The sequence below is a fragment of the Nyctereutes procyonoides genome, unplaced genomic scaffold (genome assembly GCF_905146905.1).
Source record: "Nyctereutes procyonoides isolate TBG_1078 unplaced genomic scaffold, NYPRO_anot_genome, whole genome shotgun sequence".
In the NCBI taxonomy this organism is placed as follows: Eukaryota; Metazoa; Chordata; class Mammalia; order Carnivora; family Canidae; genus Nyctereutes; species Nyctereutes procyonoides.
In genome coordinates, this window is record NW_026575125.1 from 16,057,081 (window position 1) to 16,080,250 (window position 23,170).

Below are 23,170 nucleotides of genomic sequence, written 5' to 3' on the forward strand. Positions count from 1 at the left end.
TGAACACATGGCAAAGGAGAATGCAACCACCAAGAATGACTTAGGCTTGGAATGACTCAGAGCCTAGCCACACTGTTGTCTACCCCAATACCTGAGCTCTACAAGAAGAGAAGGATGGCTGTGGAATAGGCAGTCTGTAGCCCATCCCACCATTCATGCCCCTGTATGGATGCCCCACTGACAGGAAGAGGCTGTCCCTAAGCCATGCCTTCACCAGCATGCTGCTAAAAAGCAAGCCGGCTCCATGCAGTAGGTGTTTAACAAACCTCAAAAGCTCTCTCAGCCGCCTCCTCCTTGTAAAAGGAGATTAGTTCTGCCTTTACCACAGGATGGAGGGAAGAACTAAAAAGCATAAGTTTGTCTACTTTTTATCAAGACTGAGCTCTGGAAAGCTAAGTATTGTGCTGACTCTATCATGTATCACAGGTTGGCACATGTCAGGCACTCAATAAACATTTTTGGAGTAGACCAAGAGCTTCATTTAAGTACCTGTCCTTAGACTCTGTCGAGGTTGTTAATAGAAATGCCTTATGGACATTTTCACACTAAAGGAGATGCTGCTGAAATAGAAGCTAGAAGGAAACAAGGACTAACAGAGATGACAAGCAGAAAAGCCTAGCTGCTGTGGAAACATAGCAAAGAGTGTTACAAGGTTTTGATTCAGCCAGGCTCACGTTCAGACAGGACATTCAATAGACACTGCCATGGAGGAGTGGGGGTGCAGGTCAATACCCTCAGACACACTACATGCTGCAAGGGTGACAACCAGCCTGCATCTCTCCTGCTACTCTTGACTGACTGGCAGCAGCTGCTTGGAGCATGGTATCAGAAGGATGTTGAGGTTGCTTCCAGGTGATGACTTGAGTCTAGCATGGGGTGGATGGGATAAAGGAGTGTCAGCATGTGTCACACATTTTATGCTCCCCCTGGATAAAATAACTGAAGGATGTTTTGTCTAAGTAGGATCCAAGTCCAGTGTGAAGCCCAAAACGGACCTTGAACTCATAACCCTGAGGCTAAGACCTGAGCTGAGATCCTCAAGAGTCAAACGCTCAACCCACTGAGCCACCCAGGTGCCCCCTGAGGGATGTTTAACTGACCAAGAGTCTGACTAGGCTAGGGCACCTGGGTGGCTCAGTGGTTGAGCATCTGCCTTTGGCTCAGGGTGTGATCCCTGAGTCCTGGGATTGAGTCCCGCATCGAGCCCCACGGGGAGCCTGCTTCTCTCTTTGCCTATGTCTCTGCCTCCCTCTCTCTGTGTCTCTCATGAATAAATAAATAAAATCTTTAAAAAAAAGAAGAAGAAACTGACTGGCCTGGTCTCCGTGCTCATTTGAAGGTGCCACAAAGCAAACTCACCATTCTTTTCCAAGCCTAGAAAGACTATTCAACAGGCCTAACCCCTGAAAGGCAGCATGCTGTGTGCTTTACATGTAATTTTTTTGTAATCCTTAATACAACTGCAAGAAGTAATCCCATTTTACTGATGGGAAAGTGAGGTCCTAAAAGATTTTTTTCCAAGACAACACTGAGTTAAGGGGCTGAGGCTATATCTTAAGAGGCCTCTGGGAGACACTCTAAGGCCCAGCCCCTGGTCCTATCCTCCTATGGGTCAGAAGGCTTAGCCTACACCAGACTGCAGCTGACTCTGATCATCTACAACCAGGTCAAACACGATTCTCTCAAACTAAAACTGATACAGGACTTCTACCATCAGAATGCTCACCATTTTGTTTTAAGAAATATATAAAAACCCAAAGTTCCTCCCCAAACAGAAGCTCATTCTATTTCTCTCAACCAAAGTAGACTCTGGAACACAAGGAAAGGCAGGACAGATCTTGTTCTAAGAGTACACTGTGCTTCTCTCTCACGTGGCTCAGAAAATTCCACAGAAATAGCCTGCTGGTACTCGTTCTGATAGCAGCAATATGGAGATGAAATAGAGTAAGATATATGTATGCCTGGGAACAAACTGATGTCTTTTTAACACAGAAAAATTAGTAGGAGATTCATTAAATAGGATCATGACTACCCTTTTTTGTCAAGTTTATTTGACAAACATGGTTTGCTTTGATTATGGCTACCAGTAGCCAACAGTAAATGATAAAATGTTTTAATTTGCTCACAAGAAATGACAATATCTACCATTCCGAGGAAGAACCTAACCTTAGTCAAATCTTTCCTGTGTTGATGCTTCCAATAAACACTGTGTTTTATAGAAATTATTTGATAAAATTTATGGTTCTAAAGAGACAAAATATGGATGCCACCCAGCCTCTGCCTCCTCAGCATTAACCACCAAGCTCCAGGCACAACTGTAACACCAAAAGGGCTTGAATTCCATTCTTGAGGCTCTGGTTTATTCCTCATAGAACTTAACCTGGCACCTTGTATACAGCAGGCACATAATAAATATGGCCCCTTGATACCAGTTAACATTTACTGATCTCTTACTCTTGGCCAAGCACTGTATTAAGTGCTTTACATGTATTATCTTATTTAAATCTCATAACAATCTCATACAGTCAGATTTATTATTCTTCCCTTTCACAGAGAAGAGTCTTCCAAAAAGGTGAAGTAACTTGCTCAATGTCACCTAGGTAATAAAAGGAACAGCACCAGGATTTAAACCCAGGGTATCTGGCTACAAAAGCAAGAAAAATACTATATTAAATGAATACACTATTTAAGCCCAAGTGCACCAATCTTTTCTCACTGCCAATAACAATGACTGGCCTGATACAGACAGATATTTGCAGATTCTAAAGCTCCTCTACCATTAATGACTATTAAATATTGTTTCTGTTAGAGAAGAAGTTACTGAATTTACACATCTGGAAATTGTGCATTTTATTTCCATCTTGGAACTTACATGGCGTCAGGAATCAAACCCAGGGCAACTTCCAGCCCAGAGGTTCCCACTGACTTAGTTTCCGAGGTTCTGGCAGCCCAGCCAATGAAAAGAAAGCCAGCTTCAGAGTATACAATAAAGGCAAGTGGCTTAAAAGGACATTCCAGGACTCAACAGTGGCTACCTGTCCATCCTTGCTGTTTTTGGATGAATTCCTTCAGCTGTGCCACATCCACTTTGACGGATTTATGGATAATCTACTACTATCACTAGAGTCAAAAACTCTACATGTACAACAACAACAAGAAGCAAATGACAAGAATGCAGCAGGGAGGGAAGGATGGGTGGGTGGCTAATAGTAAAATTTAGGGGGGAAAATCACTGTTAACAAGGATGCAAGACAGCTGGCCCCACATCTATAGAGACAGAGTAGATTGGTGACTGAGTTGCCTAGGGATAGGTGCTGGGAGGAAAGGAGGAGAGACTACTAAACGATATGAGGTTTCTTTTTGAGGTGAAGAAAATTTCTAGAATTGATTGTGCCTGATTCTACACTGCACAACTCTGAATATGCTAAAAAACACTGAATTATACACTAAGTTGGGGAACTGTACAGTATTAAAAATGAAAGTAAAGAGGGGTGCCTGGGTGGCTCAGGTAGTTAAGTATCTGACTCTTGGTTTCAGCGATTATGGGTTGCAAGATTGATCCCTGCATCAGGCTCCACACTCAGCACAGTCTGCTTGAAGATTCTCTCTTCCTGCCCTTCTCCCACTCACATGTATGCATTCTCTTTCTTAAATAAATCTTTAAAAAGTAATGAAAGCTGACCAATTATCAAAAGACCACAATAAAACCATCCCCAAAGCATAAAATATTAAAACCACAACTACATGACAAGAACAAGCAAAAAACAGAGCATGCTGGTATGCGTGAATGGCATATACAGTTGATGCTTGAACAACATAGGTTTGAACAACATGGGTTTAAATTATGCAGGTTCATTTACATGAGGATTTTTCCCAAATAAAGTACACTGCTATAAATGTATTTTCTGTTCCTTATGATTTTCTTAATAACACTTTCCTTTACCTACCTTACTTTGTTGTAAGAATACAGTACATAAGCCATATAACACAAAACATGTTAATCAATTATATGTTATCGGTAAGGTTTCAGGTCAACAGTAGGCTGTTAGTAGTTCAATTTGGGGGGAATAAAAAATTATAGGTAGGTTTTCAACTGGACAGGAGGCCAGAGCCCCTAATTCCCAAGTTGTTCAATAACAAAAGTGTATGAGTTTTATTATTTGTTTCAAAGCAGAGCAATCTGAAATCTAAAAATCAATATTAAAAATATTCATTGTAAACAATCTGATGTTTGGAAACCAAGTAGTTGCAGAATTTGGGATCAGAACCAGAGAAGGAATAGAACAACGTTCAAGCCAGGGAAGGACATCTGACAAAGCAAACATAAGAGATGCAATAAAGAAGAAAGAAGCCACGGCTTCCAGAGCATTCCTGAGGAGTCTGACCCATTTGTGAGGTTATTCAACATCCATAAAACAAGGCCTCCTAAGTAGCTGAAAATATGTCAGGTAGCAGGGGAGCCTTTCTGAATTTCAGTCTAAAAGCTTCACAGCAAGCAGAGTATTCTTGCTAAAGACTGCATAGCATTCAAAGGCTTTGGTACAAATATCTTTTTTTTTTTTTAAAGTAATCTCTATCCCCAGTACGGGCCTTGAACTCATGACCCCAAGATCAAGAGTCTCATGCTCCACCAACTCAGCCTGTCAGGTGTCCTGTGAATTACTTTTTTAAAGAATCTCATACAAATCTGAAAGCTCCCTTCTTTCCACTTAAGCTGCCTTCAAGATTCTGTCTTTCTCTTCTACTCTGGTTCCTAAGAGGCTATAAAAATCAGTGGGGGTGATTGTACAACCTGGTGTATATATGAAAAACCACTGAACTGTACACTTAACAAGGGTGACATTTATATTATATGAATTATATCAATAATAATTAAACTGTTTCAAAAAAATCAGAGCCAAATATAGAATTACCATATGACCCATCAATTCCACTTTTGTGTATATATCCTAAAGAATTGAAAGAAGGGACTCAAACAGATACTTGGACACCCAGTACATAGCAGCACTGTTCACAATAGTCAAAACGTGGAAGCAACTCAAGTGTCCATCAGTAGATGAATGGGTAAACAAATGTGGTCTATCCATACAATGGAATATTTTCAGCCTTAAAAAGAAATGAAATTCTGATACATGCTACAATATGGATGAACCCTGAAGACGTTATGCTAAAAGAAATAAGTCATGAAAGGATAAATGCTGTTATTTCACTTATACGAGGTACCTAGAATAGACAAATAGAGACAGAAAATAGAATTCTGGTTACAGGGTTTGGGGGGAGGGCATAATGGGAAGTTACTATTTAATGGGTGTAGTTTTTGTTTGGGATGATACAAAGTTCTGGAAAAAGATAGTGGTGATGGTCACAGAACACTGTGAATGTACTCAATGCCACTGAATTGTAGACTTTAAAATGGTTAAAACGAGGGATCCCTGGGGCGCTCAGTGGTTTGGCACCTGCCTTCGGCCCAGGGCATGGTCCTGGAGTCCTGGGATTGAGTCCTGCGTCAGGCTCCCTGCATGGGACCTGCTTCTCTTTCTGCCTGTGTCTCTGCCTCTCTCTGTGTGTCTCTCATAAATAAATAAATAAAATCTTTAAAATATATATATATCAATATAAGTACATTGGTATAAATGTATGCTATATACAAATATATATATATATATTTTTATATAATTTATTTTTAAGTAATCTCTATCCCCCAACATGGGGATTGACTACAACCCTAAGATCAAGAGTCCCATGCTCTACAGACTAACCCAGCTGGGCATCCCAAAAATACATTTTTTATATTCATAGACATAAGGTTTGGAGTCTTATACTCAATGCACAGATGATGACCATACTACCTACCTCATGGAGCACTACCTATGTGCAAGACACTGTACTAAGCACTTTCCATGCATTACATTACACAATCCTCCTATCAACACTGTGAAGTATTTCTGTTATTACCCCCATTTTGTTTTTATTAAAGATTTTATTTATTCATGAGAGACATAGAGACATAGGTAGAGGGAGGAGCAGACTCCCTGTAGGGAGCCTGATGTGGGACTCAATCCCAGGACCCCAGGATCATGCCCCAAGCCAAAAGCAGATGCTCAACCACTGACCCACCCAGGTGCCCCTTACCCCTATTTATAAGTAAAGAAACTGGGGCTAAGAATAGGCCAAGAAACTAGCTACGTTCTCATAGCTACTTAGTGGCCAAGTCAGTAACTGATCAGATTAATGTCTTAAAGTGTAAATTCTTTTTTAATTTTTTGTATCTTTAAAATTTTGTTGTGGTAAGGACACAACATGAGATCTACATTCTTTTTTTAAAAGATGTTTATTTATTTATTTAGAGAGAGAACAAGTGCATGGGGGGCAGAGGAAGGGGAGGGAGAGAGAAGGAGGGAGGAAGAGGGAGGAAGAGAGAGGGAGGGAGGGGGAGGGAGAGACAGGGAGAGGATCTCAAGCTGACTCTACACTAAACATAGAGCCTGATGCAGGGCTTGATTTCATAACCCCGAGATCATAACCTGAGCCAAAATCAAGAGTCAGATGCTTAACTGGCTGAACCACCAAGGTGCTCTGAGAGATCTACATTCTTAATAAACTTTTAAATGTACAATATAATACTGTTGACTCTAGATAAAATGTTGTACAGTAGACCTCTAGAATTTACTCATCTTGTTTAACTGCAACTTTATGTGTTGATTAGTAACTCCCCATTCCCTGCTGCCCCTACTTTCTGGGAACCACCCATCTACTCTTCTATTCTGTGAATTTGTTTGTCTATTTTAGGTGTTTCATATACACAGAATGATATTATAGTATTTGTCTTCCCATAACTGGCTTATTCCATAATGTCATCAAAGGTCCATCCACGCTGTCACATATTACAGAATTTTCTTCTTTTTTAAAGCTAGATAACATTTTATTGTATGTATATACATTTTCTTTATCCATTCATTCGTATATAGACATTTATTAGGTCATTTCCACATATTAGCTGTTGTGAAGAGTGTTAATATCCCTGAGATCTTGATTTTAATTCTTTTGGATACATACTCAGAAGGAGAATTGCTGGATCATATGGTATAGTACTATTTTTACTTTTTTTTTTTTGAGGAAACTTTATACTGTTTTCCACAGCAGTTGTACCAGTTTGCATTCTAAGAGTGCACAAGGGTTCCAATTTCTCCACATCCTCACCAGCATTTGTTTCTCTTGTTTTCTGATAATTGCTATTCTAACAGATATGAGGTAATATCTCATCAGTAAATTCTTAACTGAAGAAAGAGATAAAAAGGCTACATAATGGGTAATTTGTACAAAAAGTCAGAGAAAGGAGACACCAATGTCACAGGAGTAAACACCAAACAAAAAGTCATGTAAGGAAGTCTTAGGGAACTGGGCCCCAGGTCTCTTTATGGAGACTGGGAGATTTTACCAAAAGGATGCTGAGTGGTTGTTCTTCCTGTCCACAAAGTGCAAAGCAAGAGGAGAGGCATTTCGAGGAGAGATGTCTATATGCACATAAAGGACTTCTTGACCTAGGAGTAAGGGGTGTCTCTCCAGCCTCAGAGAATGTGGAGTAAAAATCCACTGTCTGTCCTGGAAAAAATTAACATGCACCTGCTTACAGGGGGCAGCACCCCATGTTCTCCCTCGAGATCCCCTCCAGACCTAGAGTTAACAGAGAGGAACTCCAAAAGGCCAGGCCCTTGGTCTGAGTATGGGAGGGTCAGTTCTCAGCAGGAATGCAGCCACATGACTTTTCCACAATTTGAATACACCAGGCAGAGAGGAGAGGACATCCAGGAAGTCACTGGGACTCCATAAACATAGCCAGAGCTCCGTTCAGGCTATCCCAATCCTCCTGGGGTGCGTGTGTCAGCTGCACCACCTAAAGCCCAGGCATGCCTTGATTCTGGCATGGCTAGCTTATTTGCTGATCAGCCTGTGAATCACATGTGTACTTATTCAAATCACTAAAGCTGTGACATTGTCAGTATGTTTCAACAGGGACCAATAACCCCAGCATAGTCCCAACACAGTAACTTTTACCCTGAGCTAGAATTTTTCTCAAAAGACTAATTCCTTTTTTTTTTTTGTATATTTGTTACTGGAGTTTGATTTGCTAACATATAGTATAACACCCAGTGCTCATCCCGTCAAGTGCCCCCATCAGTGCCCATCACCCAGTCACCCTGTCCCTCCGCCCATCTCCCCTTCCACTATCCCTTGTTTGTTTCCCAGAGTTAGGAGTCTCTCATGTTCTGAAAAGACCAACCTCTTTGTGATCTAAATACTGACCATCCAGGTCTTCGCAGTGACAGAGAAGTTTTCTTATGAGGGCCAAAGAAATCCTCTGTCACATCGGTGGAAAGGTGTCTCTCACACACACCACACTCCAGAGGGTCAAAGTAATGCCAAGCTGCAGGAATGCTGCCAACACGTCGGTGACCTGGAAAGATAAGACTGAAGCCCTGAAACCTTATAGCCCTCATGAAACCAGGGGTGTGCCAGCAAAATAAACTGGGAACAAACAAGAACAGGAGAGTAGTTACATTAGGATGTTCCCAAAGGAATCCACAATCCTGTGTACCTTTTGTCTAATACTAATCTCTCTTTCCAGGTTAATCTCCCTAGTGTCAAAGCACTTGCACCCACCACTATGTCCAGAGGCATCAGAAATTCTTTTCTACTCTGGCTTCACTTTCCTCAGAAATTCTAGCCTCAAGTCTTCAAGGTGGGTTTAAGTCTACACACACTACATTCCTTCGGATCAAGAAGCCCCACTCACCTTCCAGTCCTTCCTTCTGCAAGCCAGAAGCTGCAGTGTATTGCTGTACTGGAGCAGAATCCAGGGAAAAGGAAAACTTCAGCCACTCCAAAAGGTCCAAGATCAGATTCCCCAGAAGACTGCTTGCTGGAACTGCATTCCCCTCTAATTTACATATAAGGTGAAGTCATTTCCAACCAACGCCCTCAGGAGTTGAGGCCCACATCTCCTTCTATGGCATTACTCACTTATAGATTAACTATCCTGGGAAAGACAACAGCATGCAAAAGCTAGAAACCAGGTTATTTGCTCTGGTCCTACTTTTTATTTGGGAGAAACCCTACTTCAAGCCAGAGATGGGAGTATACACACAGCCTTTAATTTACATCTTTAGCTCTGCTCATTTCTCTATTTAAAAAATGCCCTCAGTCATTACTTACCATCCAAGGAGCATTTACTGAACCAGCTACGACCTGTTGCATGAAGGATATATGGTTTGGTCAAGACAGAAACATGTAAACAAATATTTATAATACTGGTAAGTTGCAATAAAGTTATATATATCAGAGCAAAGGAGGACATACTGCCTGGAGGTGGCAGTTGTCGATGCACCCCACATTCCCATCAGAATGGCTAAAATTAAAAAGACTGAGAATACCAAGTGCTGACAAAGATGCGGAGGAACTGAAACTCTGATGTTTTCCTGATGAGAATGCAAAACAGTACAGACATGTGGTAGGCAGAATAATATCCTCCCCCTCATCCCTGCTGAGATGTCCATGTTCTAATCCCTGGAATCTGTGAAAATGTTACCTGATGTGACAAAAAGGCCTTTGCAGATGTGACTAAGTTAAGGCTCTTGCGATGGGGAGATTATCCAGGATTTTTCAAGCAGGCCCAATGCAATCACGGGGGAGTGAGGGTTAGAGATGTGACAAGGGAACCAGAAGTTGGAGAGAGAGATACTGGAAGATACTGCTATCCTGCTGGCCTTAACAATAGAGGAAGGAGTCATGAAGCAAAGAATGCAAGCAGCCTCTCTCTAGACACTGGATGGAGAAGGCAAGGAAATGGGTTCTCACCTTGCAGCCTCCAGAAAGGTTCTACTGACACATATTTTAGGACTTCTGACTTACGATAATTATAAGATAATAAATTCATGTTGCTACAAGCCATTAAATTTGTGGTGATTTGTTATAACCACAATGAGAAACTGCTTCCAACAGTTTGGCACTATCTGCTAAAGCTGAACATATGTCTACCTTATGACCCAGCAATTCCACTTCTAGGCATTTAAACAATAGAAATGTATTTGCATAGGCACCAAGAGATGTGTACAAGGATACTCATAGTAGTTTTAGTCAAGAGAATAAGCAGCTGGAAATAACTCATGTGTCCATTAGCAAAATAATGGATAAACAAACTATAGTAATAGTCACACAATATAATACTACTCAGAAATAAAAAGAAATGAACTGCATGGGTGAATCTTATAATACTGAGTGGAAAAAAAACCAAGCACAAAAAAGTATATACTTGATGAAAAGGTTCTGGAAATGGATGGCAGTGATGAATGCACAACAATGTAAATGTCCTTAATGCCAATGAACTTAAAAACTGCTAAAATAGTTTGAAGTTACATATATTTATTTTGCCACAGTAATAATGGGCATGCTGTGTGAATCCATTTTAATAAAGTTCAAAAACAAACAAAACTAAACCACAGGGGAAAAAGGTGAGAGGGTGCCTGGGTGGCTCTGTCAGTTAAACGTCTGACTCACAATTTCGGCTCAGGTTTTGACCTCATGGGTGGTGAGATCAAACCCTGCACAGAGCTCCATGCTCAGCGTGGAGTATGCTTGAGTTTCTCTCTCTCTCTCTCCCTCTGCTCCTCCCCTCCGTATGCACGTTCTCTCTCTCTCTCTCTCAAAGAAATAAATTTTCAAAAACAAAAAACAAAAGGTGAGAACAATGGTTCCCTTTGGGGGCCACTGTCTAGGAGGAGACATGAGGAAGTTTTCTGGGTGCTGGAAATGTTTTTTGATCTGAGTGTTGGTTATATGTTCATAAGTAAACATTCATCATATTGTGTGCTTAAGATCTGTGTACTTTAGTTTCCAAATGCCAACCTCAAGTTTATTTGCACATGATCTGATTTATCTGCACTAACATTATCAACACCAAAATGGAAACGGAGGAGAAAAGAAAACTTCACCAAAAGTGTGTGGTTAGAGAAGGCTTCAGGAAAGAGGTGAGATGTGAGGCAAGTACTAAAAGTCAAGCATGGCAGATACAGAGAGGAAGGGAATTCTGGGCACAGGGAAGAGCATGCCCATGGGCAGTGAGGTACAAGTGAGAGCAGAGTGTGCTGGATGCTACAAGCTGCAAGGGTCAATGGCCAGAGAGAGGGGGCTGAAAGGGGAAGTAGGAGCCCCATCTCAATATGCCTGCCCTATCAGCAGTTTATTTTTTTAAAGATTTTATTTGTTTATGAATAAGAGGCACACAGAGAGAGGCAGAGACACAGAGGGAGAAGCAGGGTCCTCATATGGAGCCCGATGTGGGACTTGATCCCCAGATCCAGGATCATTCCCTGAGCTGAAGGCAGATGCTCAACCACTGAGCTACCCAGGCATCCCCCATCAGCAGTTTAGACTGTACTCATACTGGGCAGATGTCAGAAGAGGTTAAGTAAGAGAGTGACAAGATGGATCCATGACAAAGGGGTGACCTAGGTGGAGGGACTAAGACCTCTAAGGCTCTTGTAATAATGGTCAGGCCCCAGATGACAGGTCTAATTCAGACAACAGAGATAGGGTTATAAGAGATGAAGGAGGTAGAAGTCCTGACTTGGCTGGGAAAGGGGAAGGTTGGTAAGTCTGTTGGCTCCAAGCCTACTTGGCTGGTGATCCCCACAACAAAAGAGTGAAGACAAACCTACCCTTCTTCCCCCTGCTTCCTGAGATGGCAGTGGAAGATCATAGTATCTCAAGAGTTGGAAAGCACCAGTCAAATTTCCTAGTGTACCATCTTATAGACAAGCAACTGAGTTCTTTTCATGGGCCAACACCTGTGGCCATAGTGTGTAAGGAACAAGCTGGAACAAGAGAGCTGAGGCTTATCTACTTTAGTGAGTATGTCCTAGAGAAGAAGGAACATGACTCATTCAGTTATGGTGCCCAATGTCCCCAAATGCCCTCACCAACCTCACCTTCCACCATGGGGTTCTCTGGCCTAGGCCTATGGTCTCAGTCCCTGCCAGTCTCTCACTGGGAAAGTTCTCCTTGCAGGCCACCCAAATCCTGTAAAGCTAATGATTTCATCCAATGGTTTCATAATGCCTTGTAAATCAATCCAATTTATCTCCAAACCAATTTGTATAGCCAAACTGAGGCAGGGACAAAGAAGAGTTAGCTGACCAGGGGTGCCCCAGAGCCACCAGGAGCCAGAAATAAGTCTTGGGTGCTAGATTCCATCATGGCCCTACAGATCTGATATGAACCACAGGAGGTAACTTCTGGGTTCTATACTTGATGGCCTGTGCACATCTGAGAGTGGCTGAATAACAAGGGCCAAATACTGGAGCTTGTAGAAGAGACACCAAGACAAGATGGGTTTGAAGTAACTTGTTTAAGGCCTGAAACTTATTCTTTATTTCTGATCTTCATCTGTCAAGGTTAGTTGACATTTAGTTAACTACACAGTCCAATTCAGGAGCCACTACAACATGTGACTATTTTACGTTAAATTATCTTAAATCAAATAATTAAAATTATTATTTAAAACTATTAAAAACTCAGTTCCTCAGTGCTCCATAGCCACATGGTGGCTGGTGGCTACCATGTGGAATAGACATAAGACATCTCAATCCTCATGGAAAGTTCTATTAGCCCTGGCCCTTGCATGTGGTACCTCCTGCTTGAATTGGCCTGATTATAAGAGGCATGTAGTCTAGGGGCACCTGGGTGGCAGAGGCGGTTAAGCATCTGACTCTTGGTTTTGGCTCACATTGTGATCTCAGGGTCATAAGACCGAGCCCTGCATTAGGCTCCACACTCAGTGCAGAGTCTGGTTAGGGCTCTCTCTCCCTCTGTCCTTCTCCCCCAGCACACTCACATGTTCCCTCTCCCTCTAAAGTAAATAAATACATTTTTTAAAAAAAGAAGTGTTCACTCTGAAATCATCTTTACATGCTGAAGTGCCAAGAATCCTTTTAATTTTTAACTAATAAAGATGAAATAATGTACCACAAAGGACCTTCAGCAATCGTTAATAGACAGGCATCAAGTCTTCTGGGGTCCCTCAGTCAAAAGAGAGAGAAAATAAAAGACAACTAAGAGAAATGAAAGCTAACAGGATAGAGTGAAACAGTCCACATTCTGCTTTCTTGACCATTCTGCTATAAAAAGAGCTAATCTCATCCCAGAAGATTAGGCATGTGTGGAAATTAATGGACCATTAATAAGAAGCAATTATTCTTTAGAAATAATTTATGATGGACAAAAACAAAATCAAGTGAAGTAGAAATTTAGGTGAGTGGGGAAGAGGAAAAAGGAGAGCAGAAACATGTCTTGTAGTAAGAAAACTGCAATTAGAATTAGTAATTTTTAAAAGAAAATTTGAAGATGTAACTAAAACAGCTTAAATAATACTGGTTACCTAATGAAAATGATCATTTAAATTTTGTTCATAATACATATCTCTAGTGGGGGAAAATTATCCAAGTGGAAGGAAAGCTATCATTATATTTCACCACCAACTTGTAGCCCTTGACTAGTGTTCCAGACAACCCACACAATTAAGGTAGAAAAGAGCAAAAACTCCTAAGAGGCGATACCACTCCCATGCATAAGGGCAGTTCCCACTCTGGTAAGGGGAAAGTACACCTAGGTACTCAGGGACTAGAACAGGAATCTTGGGTAGGGGAGCATATGGTTAAAAAAATAAGCACATGAGAATCCTATTTTGTCCAGTTTACAATTCAGATGGTTAGTTCAAGTTAAGGACACATATTAAGGTGTTGTTTTGAAATAGGGACAAAAAGTACTGTTTAATTAAGGGCTTTAAGTGCCTGGTAAAAGACCCAAGCTACAGGAATACTTCCTGCTCTGTATTTATTAATTTCAGGCATTCCTTTATGCCCTCCTTCTGCTTATATAAAATAGAGTAGAAATAAATATGAGAAGTGAGAAAGAGAAAAACAAAAGACAGAAAAACAGAGCTAAGAAGGAAATTAAGCTTACCACACCAACCCAGGTTCCACACTGGTGGTTTTGCTAAACCAACAGTTAATTTTTTAAAAAATATTGATTGATTGATTGATTGATTGAGAGAAAGAGAGATAACATGAGAACAAGAATGTAAGTGGGGAGAGGGGCAGAGGGAGACATAGAATCTTCAAGCAGACTACCCACTGAACAAGGAGCCCGACACAGGGCTCTATCCCAGGACCCCGAGATCATGACCTGAGCCAAAATTCAGAGTAGACCACTTCACTGACTGAGCCACCCAGGCTCCCCAACCAATAGTTAATTCTTAAATATTTGGTGTCAAAGACTGAGAAAGACCAACTTCTCAGGAGGAAGATAACTTGGTTTGGTCAGGGATTTGTCCTGCAGGCCCTGAAAGTGAGTGCTGGCTAACTGGCCCTGCCCAAGTAAGTCCCTTTATAGCCAGTGCCAGCTCTCTCATATAATCAAATCCAGGACACAGGAGGTGGGAACAATCTGTGAATTCACTGGAACTGCCCAGTAATGTGGTCCCCAGAGTTTGTCCTGTCAACCAATTAGAAACTTGTTGATCATAATGAGTAAGTGGCTTCTGTAAACAGGCAGTCGGGAAGATACAATACCAACTCTGGGAGGGGAGGGGAAAATGCCCAGATCTGACTTCACAGAGCCCATCCCAACCCGGCTTACCAGATCCCACTCAGTACAGAGGATTCCCACTGAACCCCAACACTGAACTTGGAAGATCCTAAGCTGGTTAATATTGCTGTCTCCTCCCATCTTTCTATCAATATTATACCATGCTTTCCATTGATAACAGCTCAAAATTTCCACAAAGTCAAGCGCACCCTCTTTTCACAACCTGTCAGGTCACCAAGACAACATTCTGTGTGAGGACCTTACCACTTGGCCATGCTGGGAAGAGCCAATACAGCTTCTCCTTTCAAGCACCTGGGGAGTAAGCCTATTTTGCTTTATTGTAGGGAAGACCACTTTATCAAAGCATCTTTCCATTTCCACTATGCCTACCCGCATTGGACTGAATACCACAGCACACATTCATACCACTCTCAACAGCACTCAATACCACTGTGCCCTATGTGACCATGGTGCCATTCCTAGACCAAAAGAACTGTCTGCCAAGATGGAAATGCTCTAGATCAGTGAGTGCTGTCCAATATGGTAGCCACTAGTCACAGTTGGCTCCTGAGCACTTGAAATGTAACCAGTCGAAATGGAGATGTGTTGAAATTATAAAATATATACTGGTTTTGGAAGACTCAGTGCAAAAAATACATTGTGAGATCTCTTATTTAATGATCCTTTATACTAATTACATGTTGAAATGATAATATTCTGGGTATACTGGATTAAATAAATTGTATTATATTAATTTCACCTTTTTGTTTTATACTTTTTTAAATGTACCTGTTAGAAAATTTAGAATTATATGTATGGCTAACATTCTATTTGTATTAGCCAGCATCAACCTATATTATTACCCAGTACTTTTCTTTAAATTGAGTTCATTTTCTATTCATTCTGAAAATATTCATGAAGTTAAAGTTTGATGTACTAGTTGTATTTTTATAATACAATTTAAAAAATCTACACACCTATTAACCTAAAATTGAAAAAATAAATTTGTCCACATGTAACCTAAAACCCTTTTGTGTACCACATCCTTTGGGAAATGCTGGCCCAGGGCACAGCTACTCAGATTGTGGCCTGTGAACACGTACCAGTCTCCTTACTGTTCATTATCATTCACAATAGGGATATAAATCGAGAGCATGCATTTAGAAACACAGGAATTTGACAGAGTAATCTAATATCCACTGATATCTTAGAATCTAGTAACTAATCTAATACTTCAAAATCAGGAGTTATATTTTCCATGTCTTTTACATTTTATTTCTCCAGTAAGTTTTTTTTATTCTATTTTACCAAGATATCATATTGGTCAACAACAGACTGGAAGTTAGGGGAAAAAATGGTCACCAGAATTAGTTTGAGAAACACTGGCCTAGAGTATAAAAGAATCTTCCATGCCCCTTCTGGAGTGATGGTCCAAGAACTGCAATACTCAGTCATACTCAATAGTGTCCTAAGACCGAAAAGTGTACTAAAGAGATCTTCCGGGGCCCAACAATAAAGGCTGGCACAGAGAGAATAGGAAGTTAATTCCTGGCACACCAGAAATCCTGCTAAATGGAACTTCTCTTTCTCTAAGCATCTTATTTTTAAAGATTTATGCACCTTTTTTTAAAAAAATATTTTATTTATCTATTTGACAGAGAGGGGGGGAGAAAGGGCACAAGCAGGGGGAGTGGCAGGCAGAGGGAGAAGTAGGCGCCCCACTGAGCAGGGAGCCCAATGCAGAACTCAATCTCAGGACCCTGGGATCATGACCTGAGTCAAATGCAGACACTTAACCACTGAGCCACCCAGGTGCCCTCTAAGCATTTTAATTAATAATTTTTTTGCTGTAATTCTAAGAAATGTGTGTCCTCATTACCTTTGGGGAGAAAAACTGTGTACTGAGAAAAAGGCACACAAAATCCTTATAAAATGTGGACCTAAAGTACTGAGCTAGATCTCCAGAGGTGTACAGATGTGGGAGGCGTGGCCCATGTGTGAAAGGAGTTTATTACAATCTATTGGGGAAGGCATAGTAGCAGGAAGGTTAAAAATACTTAACTCTGGAGTCAAACACACTGGTTTGCCACTTACTGTATGGCCTTGAGAAAATTATTTCACCTCTTTTACACTCAACATATCTGTTACAGGAGAGAATCTCCAAAAAAGGAGATTCTTCCTCTACCATTAGGTGCTTGCCACTCCTCACATCAAGAGGTAGAGTCTAGTTCCCCTCCCCTTGAATCTGGGCTGGTTTTGTCACTTGCTTTAACCACTGAATGCAAGAAAAGTGACATTCTGGGACTTCCAAGCCTTAAGAGAAATGACAACTCTGCTTCCTCACTCTTGAAGCACACCTGCTATGTTGTGAGAAGTCCAAGACAGACTCCCTGTGATTAGATGTCTGGTCCATGACAGGCCATGGTGGACATTATAAACCCAAGTGTTCCCAGCCGACTGTGACCCTAGCTGACACCACATGGAATGGAAGAACCACTCAACTGAGCCCACCTAACCCCCAGAATTGTGAGAAATAATAAGTTTGAAATAGTTTGCTACACAGCAATACAGAACTGAAACATCTCTAAAATGAGTATAAAAACAGAAAAAAAAGTATAAAGAGTGGTTGTGTGAAGTAAAGTAAAATAATGTATGCCAAGTGCTTATAATGGTGCCTGGCACAGAAGTGCTCAATAAGTGGCAGCTGTTACCTTTTGAGGAGCTAAAATGAACACATGTGCAGTGTGTAACTGTAGGCTGTCTGGGAGGTTACATTCAGGTTCTGCTGCCTTGCAGGCCCTGAGCAGCCGAATGCGCAGAAGGTGAAAAGGCACAAGGCTTTGTGGTGAAACAAGTATTGGACCTAAAAGATGGAGAGCACAGAATGATGGCTTCTAAACCTCTGATACACAGAGACCCACCCATGGACCGCTGGGCAAGAACAACATGTGTCTGCATTAAAGGCTGAAGACCGCCATGGCAGAAACCCAGAGGTCTCTACAGAGACGAGTAGATGGGTGGCAGCCTGCAAGTGGCTGGAGGGCAGCAAGGGGGGATGGGCAATGATCGCTAATGGGTATGGGGTTTCTCTGTGGAGTGATGAAAATGTTCTAAAATTGACTGTGGTGATGGCTGTACAACTCTGTGAAAATACTGAAAATCACAGAATTGTGCATTTTAAATGGATGAAATGTATAGTATATAAACACTGTCTCACTAAACTTATTACTACATAATAAAGAGGAAGGTAAAAATGAAGAGAGTGGAGATGACAAAGGAGCAGGAAGCACCCCATAGGGTTGTTTGGGGCTAAAAGAGGTCAAACTATTTGGCATCAAGAGGAAAAGCAGGTATTTTCAGACAGTGAATGAACCCAGTGCTAGCCAGGAGCTGTGTACCCTAGGGATAGACTCTGCAATTCCAAAGGATCATGGGAATTTGGCATCACAGCTGTGTAGCTCACTCATACCTATCTTCCTTTTCCTTAAGATACAACCTGAACTCTGCTAATCACAGAGTTTTAAAAAGAGGAAACTTCCTAGGCAAAAAGGTAGAAAAAATGCTTCCTGACAAAAAAAGCAGATAAAAGCCTACATTCAGACAAACCTCAGAGGTGAATGAGGGGGATTCCGAAGCTTAGGTTGCCCCAGAGCCTCAGAAGCCAACTTCACATTTGAAGCGAGTCACCTGAGATGTGAGATAGGCAGTGGGCAATCCCTCCCAGGCCACAGTACCCCAAGAACAGCTACCCCAAACCACAACAACTTCCTTTTTCTGGTACAATTCACTAATGAGAGGTTGGAGGACAGGGCCAGGGAAAGTTTTCAAATCCTTGGACTGCTGCCAGAGCCAATACAGCACACACACAGTCCCCCAAAACCAGGCAGTATCATTGTCAGCATCATACCCATACCGTCCATCCTGGGAGCACTTACCATGCTGGATGCATTCTGAATTATATCCTGTTAAATCCTCCCAACAAGGCCTACCAGACTGTGCACCAACATCCCCATCTCTTGCCTGCTCAAATCAACCCTGCAAATTCTTGTTTATAAACAGATTCAGGGGCACCTGAGTGGCTCAGTGGTTGAGTGCCTGCCTTCAGCTCAGGTCGTGATCCTGGGATCCAGTCTTGCATCAGGGTCCCCACAGGGAACCTGCTCTTCCCTCTGCCTATGTCTCTGCCTCTTTCTGGTCTCTCATGAATAAAAAAATAAAATCTTAAAAATAAAATCTTTTTTTAAAAAAAGATTCAATCCATATAATTCCAACAAAAGATGAGAGATGTTCTTTTAAAAAACAAACTATTCCAGAAGATGGGGCATCTGACTAAGGGGAAAACATCTTTTAATCTTGGAGAGGAAGAAGGGTTAGAAATAGAAATGATAGACTTTGACAATTTGCGTCACCAAGGTTGGGACATCAGAAGAGAAAACGCAAAAAGTCAGGCAGACTTTCAGCAGTTTACCCTGAAGGTCCTGCCAAGTCCAAGTCCTATAATGTCATAACTAAACAAGGTCAGAAGTCCCAGACCAAACTCAACTTTGTGTCTTTCCATCCTGATCCATGAGTCTTTCCTAATGCCAAGGGGACTTGACATGTTAATATACATGTACAAAGTCAACTTGCTCTTCTTAGGTCTAAGCAGTTTTAGAATTAGAGTGTTCAGGCTGCCAGGCTGGCTTAGTTGGTGGAGCATGCAATTGTTGGTCTCAGGGTTGTGAGTTCAAGTCCAATTGGATATGGAGATTATGTAAAAAAAAAAATCTTTAAAAAAAAAAAAAGAAAGTGTGGGAATCCCTGTGTGGCTCAGTGGTTTAGCGCCACCTTCAGCCCAGGGTGTGATCCTGGAGACCCAGGATTGAGTCCATGTTAGGATCCCTGTGTGGAGCCTGCTTCTCCCTCTGCCTGTGTCTCTGCCTCTCTCTCTCTCTGTCTTTCATGAATGAATAAATAAATAAATAAATCTTAAAAAAAAAGAAAGTGTTCAAGAATAGTCTTAAATACAACTTTGAGAAAGGATGTAGAATACTGGTTTCTTGAGGATCTACTCTCAGCCTTTCCTAATCAGCCCCATCCTACTCTGGCCCCTGGGGGAGGGTCCCATGAACTTCCAGTTTGCACCACTTTCTCCTGATCTAGGGCAGGGGATGGAAGATTTCCAAGTGGAAGGACAACAGGGAACCTTACCTTTCTTCAAAGCAATTCTCTCCTTACTATTGGAACAATGGGCAAATGAATTCAACTCAATAAACAACATTTGCCCACTGAATGCACCAGAAAAGTCAACAGGGGGATCCCTGGGTGGCGCAGCGGTTTAGCACCTGCCTTTGGCCCAGGGCGCGATCCTGGAGACCTGGGATCGAATCCCGCGTCGAGCTCCCTGCATGGAGCCTGCTTCTCCCTCTGCCTATGTCTCTGCCTCTCTCTCTCTCTCTCTCTCTCTCTCTCTCTCTCTGTGACTATCATGAATAAATAAATTAAAAATCTTTAAAAAAAAGTCAACAGGTCTTAGGAAACACGCTTTGTAATTCCAATTTCGTGTAATTGTGAACTCCACCAACACACAACTTTAATCCAACTCATGAATATTTACTGAGCGTTCCATTCAGTATAGCTGCTCCCAGCATAATGCAACTGTTAAACATCAGTTATAGACTTAGTATGTGCAGAAACTCTGAGGAGTAATATGACCATGCAGCCATCCTCGGTACCAGGTGGCACTGAGAGAGGCACCTATAACCTAGACCCAGGCCTTCTTCTCACGTCAATGCTATAATTGGAAGTAACCGCTAATCAGCTTGAGCACTTACCATGTGTCAGGCACAGCTTTACGGATACTAATTCCTTCATCCTCAAAGCAGTGCTTCTATCTCCCCATGTTGTTCTTTGAGAAAACTGAAGCTCAAGATGTCAAATAACTTCCCTGAGAAAGTGGCGTGGTGGCATTCACATCCAGGCATTCTGGCCCTCAATCTACTCAGCTTCAGCAGCAGCAGTAGCCACCAGCACAGGGTCCAGCTTACAGTGGGCACTCAAAGAACGCCTGCTGAGAGGAGCTGGAAGGTTAATGTAACAGGCAGAATAAGAGTGCTTCAGACAAGAGGAAGTTCCTTAATTCTGACTGACAGGAGCCCTAGAGGGAGTGAATCCTGGAAAGGAAAAAGAGAAGAAGGGGGCATTTCAGGCTGAGGGAAGCACAGGACCTGTGTGACACTGAGGTAGCCTGACAGCTGAGATCCAGTGATTCTTTGCTGGCTAAAGAAATCAAAGCAGATTCAAGCAACAGGCACTTGCTCATCATTAGTTATATGGTGCATATAACAAAGCATTAGAAAGAACCATACATTTGCTAATTTCCATGCTGGGGGTAAATAAAAGGAAAGATAAAAAAGCATCACTGGTGAGTAATGGGAACGTGTAAGATTTCAAGATTGGAAGAACCTTCTCTTAAAGGAAACCACAAGAGGTATTCCCTCACCACCTTCTACAGAGCTCCTAGGAAAACCACTCATAAACTCATATCCCCCAGATGTGCAGGATGAATGTCATTAGGGGTGGATCCAAAATGATAAGGCCTCTAGGCAACCAAGAACGATCAGCATCCAGGATGGATAAAAAAACTACAATAATCCCGATTTTACTGAGGATGACATTATTTTTCTAAGTATCTACCTTACTAGCCTTCAAAAGAACAAATCATGGTATTACCTGGTACCTAAATTGAACACTCCAAGTTTTCCACACCAACTGTAACGCATCCAACTGTAATATTTTAAACCTTCATACGTCTTTTTATGGTTTCAATATCAAATAAAGGAAAACAGCTGTAAGCTAATTTTAATATCAGTAGAGAGTGCATTAAGTGGTTCTACAAAAAGTTTCCTACTAGGACTTAATAAGAATGCCCCTTTATTAAGTTCTTTCAAAGAAATTTAAATCCCACAGACAAATTGCAAGCCCTACCATACAGCCCGTCTGTACCTTTAAGACATGGAAATAGCCTATTATTTAGACTCTCAAATAAAACTGTAAACTTCAACAACCTTTCCAATATTTTCTCCTGCTAGGTCTCCCTCCCCTAAGGCTGATTCTGATGGGTGGGTGGGTTCTGGGTTCTTCCCTAGCAGACGTATCTGAGTTTCTCAAATTAAGCAAAAAGAATGAAAACAGAAGTATACATATTTATAGAATTTACATCACTAACCTGTGATATTTGTTAAATTCTGCCTTAAAAATTGCACCAAGAAAAACACAAACTGGGAAAAGACTTAAGCCACCTCCTCCTATGAACGATGCAAATGAAGGCCCAATCAGAAAATACCTCCCATCCACCATGAAAAACATGTTTCGAATGATTAAAGCGCATTTCCTTTCACTTCTTTCCCTTCCTTGGTTCACCTCATATACAATATCCATATCTTCACTATTTGATAATTCTTTGAATCATATACTTAAGACCTGTGCGCATCTGCCGTATGCATGTGATACTACAGTAAAAAAAATGTTTTAAAAATAGGTCACATTAACTTAAAAAAAAAAAAAAGGTGTTGCCTGGAAAAACAGCATGAAATCGGTTTCCCCGCGGCTTGCACCCCCGCACTACCTGCAACCACTTTACAGAACGTCAAAGACGTGAGACTTGCTTATCTAAAATTCTGCCAAATGTCCTCAAAATCTCCCCCTGCTTCGCTCATTTTTGAGCAGCCCGTCCGGGGACCAGCCCTCCATAGCCCCTAGCAGTTGCAGCCTCGCGGGCTGGGAGACATAGCGGTCGCGCTGCCACTTGAAGGGGCCTACGGCCCCACCAGACCCCTGGGCAACGCGCACGAGGCCTGCGGGAGCGCCTGCGGGTGGCAGGGGAACTCCGCGGGGGGCTCGCACCAGGCCGCCCAGGCGGCGCTCCACCCGCCCCTGCCAGTGGGTGACGTGCCGGATCTGCCCCCGGGATGCCGCGAAGCATGAAGCCGGGCCACCTATGGGGCAGGCTGCAGCTGCCGCTCGCGCGCATTTCCCAAGACGCAGAGTGGGCGAGCGCGCAGGCTCCGGCGACCCCCTAGAGCCCTCTCAGCCTCCCCCAGTGCCCCTCACCACCGTGGGCCCAGGCTCCCCACACCAAACACACCTGCCACCCACCCTAGGCCACCCCCAAGTGCGCCCGCTCACTCAAGCCACCTGAGAAGGGCCCCTGCCACCCCCACCGCGAGCGACGCGGCCCCGGATACTGCGCCCAGTCGACCCCGGGCGGGGAGAAGGGCGTTTAGACCAGCACCGCGCTGCGTCCCCGCCCCGCGCGCTCCAGAGCCGCTGTACTGCGCGGCCCACGGCGGGGCCGCCCCGCCCCCCGGGGCGACCTGAAGACCCCAAGCGCCCGCCGCACCCCGGGGGCCCCACCTGAAGGTCGGTGGTTGGGCGGCGAGGTCCGCACCGCGCCTGACTCGGCCATCTTCCCGGGAAGCGGGGGTCCCCGTGCAGCCCCCTCCGTCCCGGTCCCAGCCCCGCCGCCGCCGCCGCCGCCGCCACGCTCCAT

At 42.7% G+C, this 23,170-nt stretch overlaps 1 protein-coding gene across 2 annotated transcripts in view; it reads right to left on the bottom strand.

Annotated features, from left to right (window-relative positions):
• The window catches only part of MAP7D2 (MAP7 domain containing 2), a 103,208-nt gene extending 80,038 nt beyond the window's left edge, over positions 1-23,170 (bottom strand). For both annotated transcript variants that reach the window (XM_055338694.1, XM_055338693.1), the window contains exon 1: positions 23,035-23,170. In XM_055338694.1, the coding sequence (XP_055194669.1) occupies positions 23,035-23,170 (136 nt within the window). The remainder of the gene's footprint in view (positions 1-23,034) is intronic.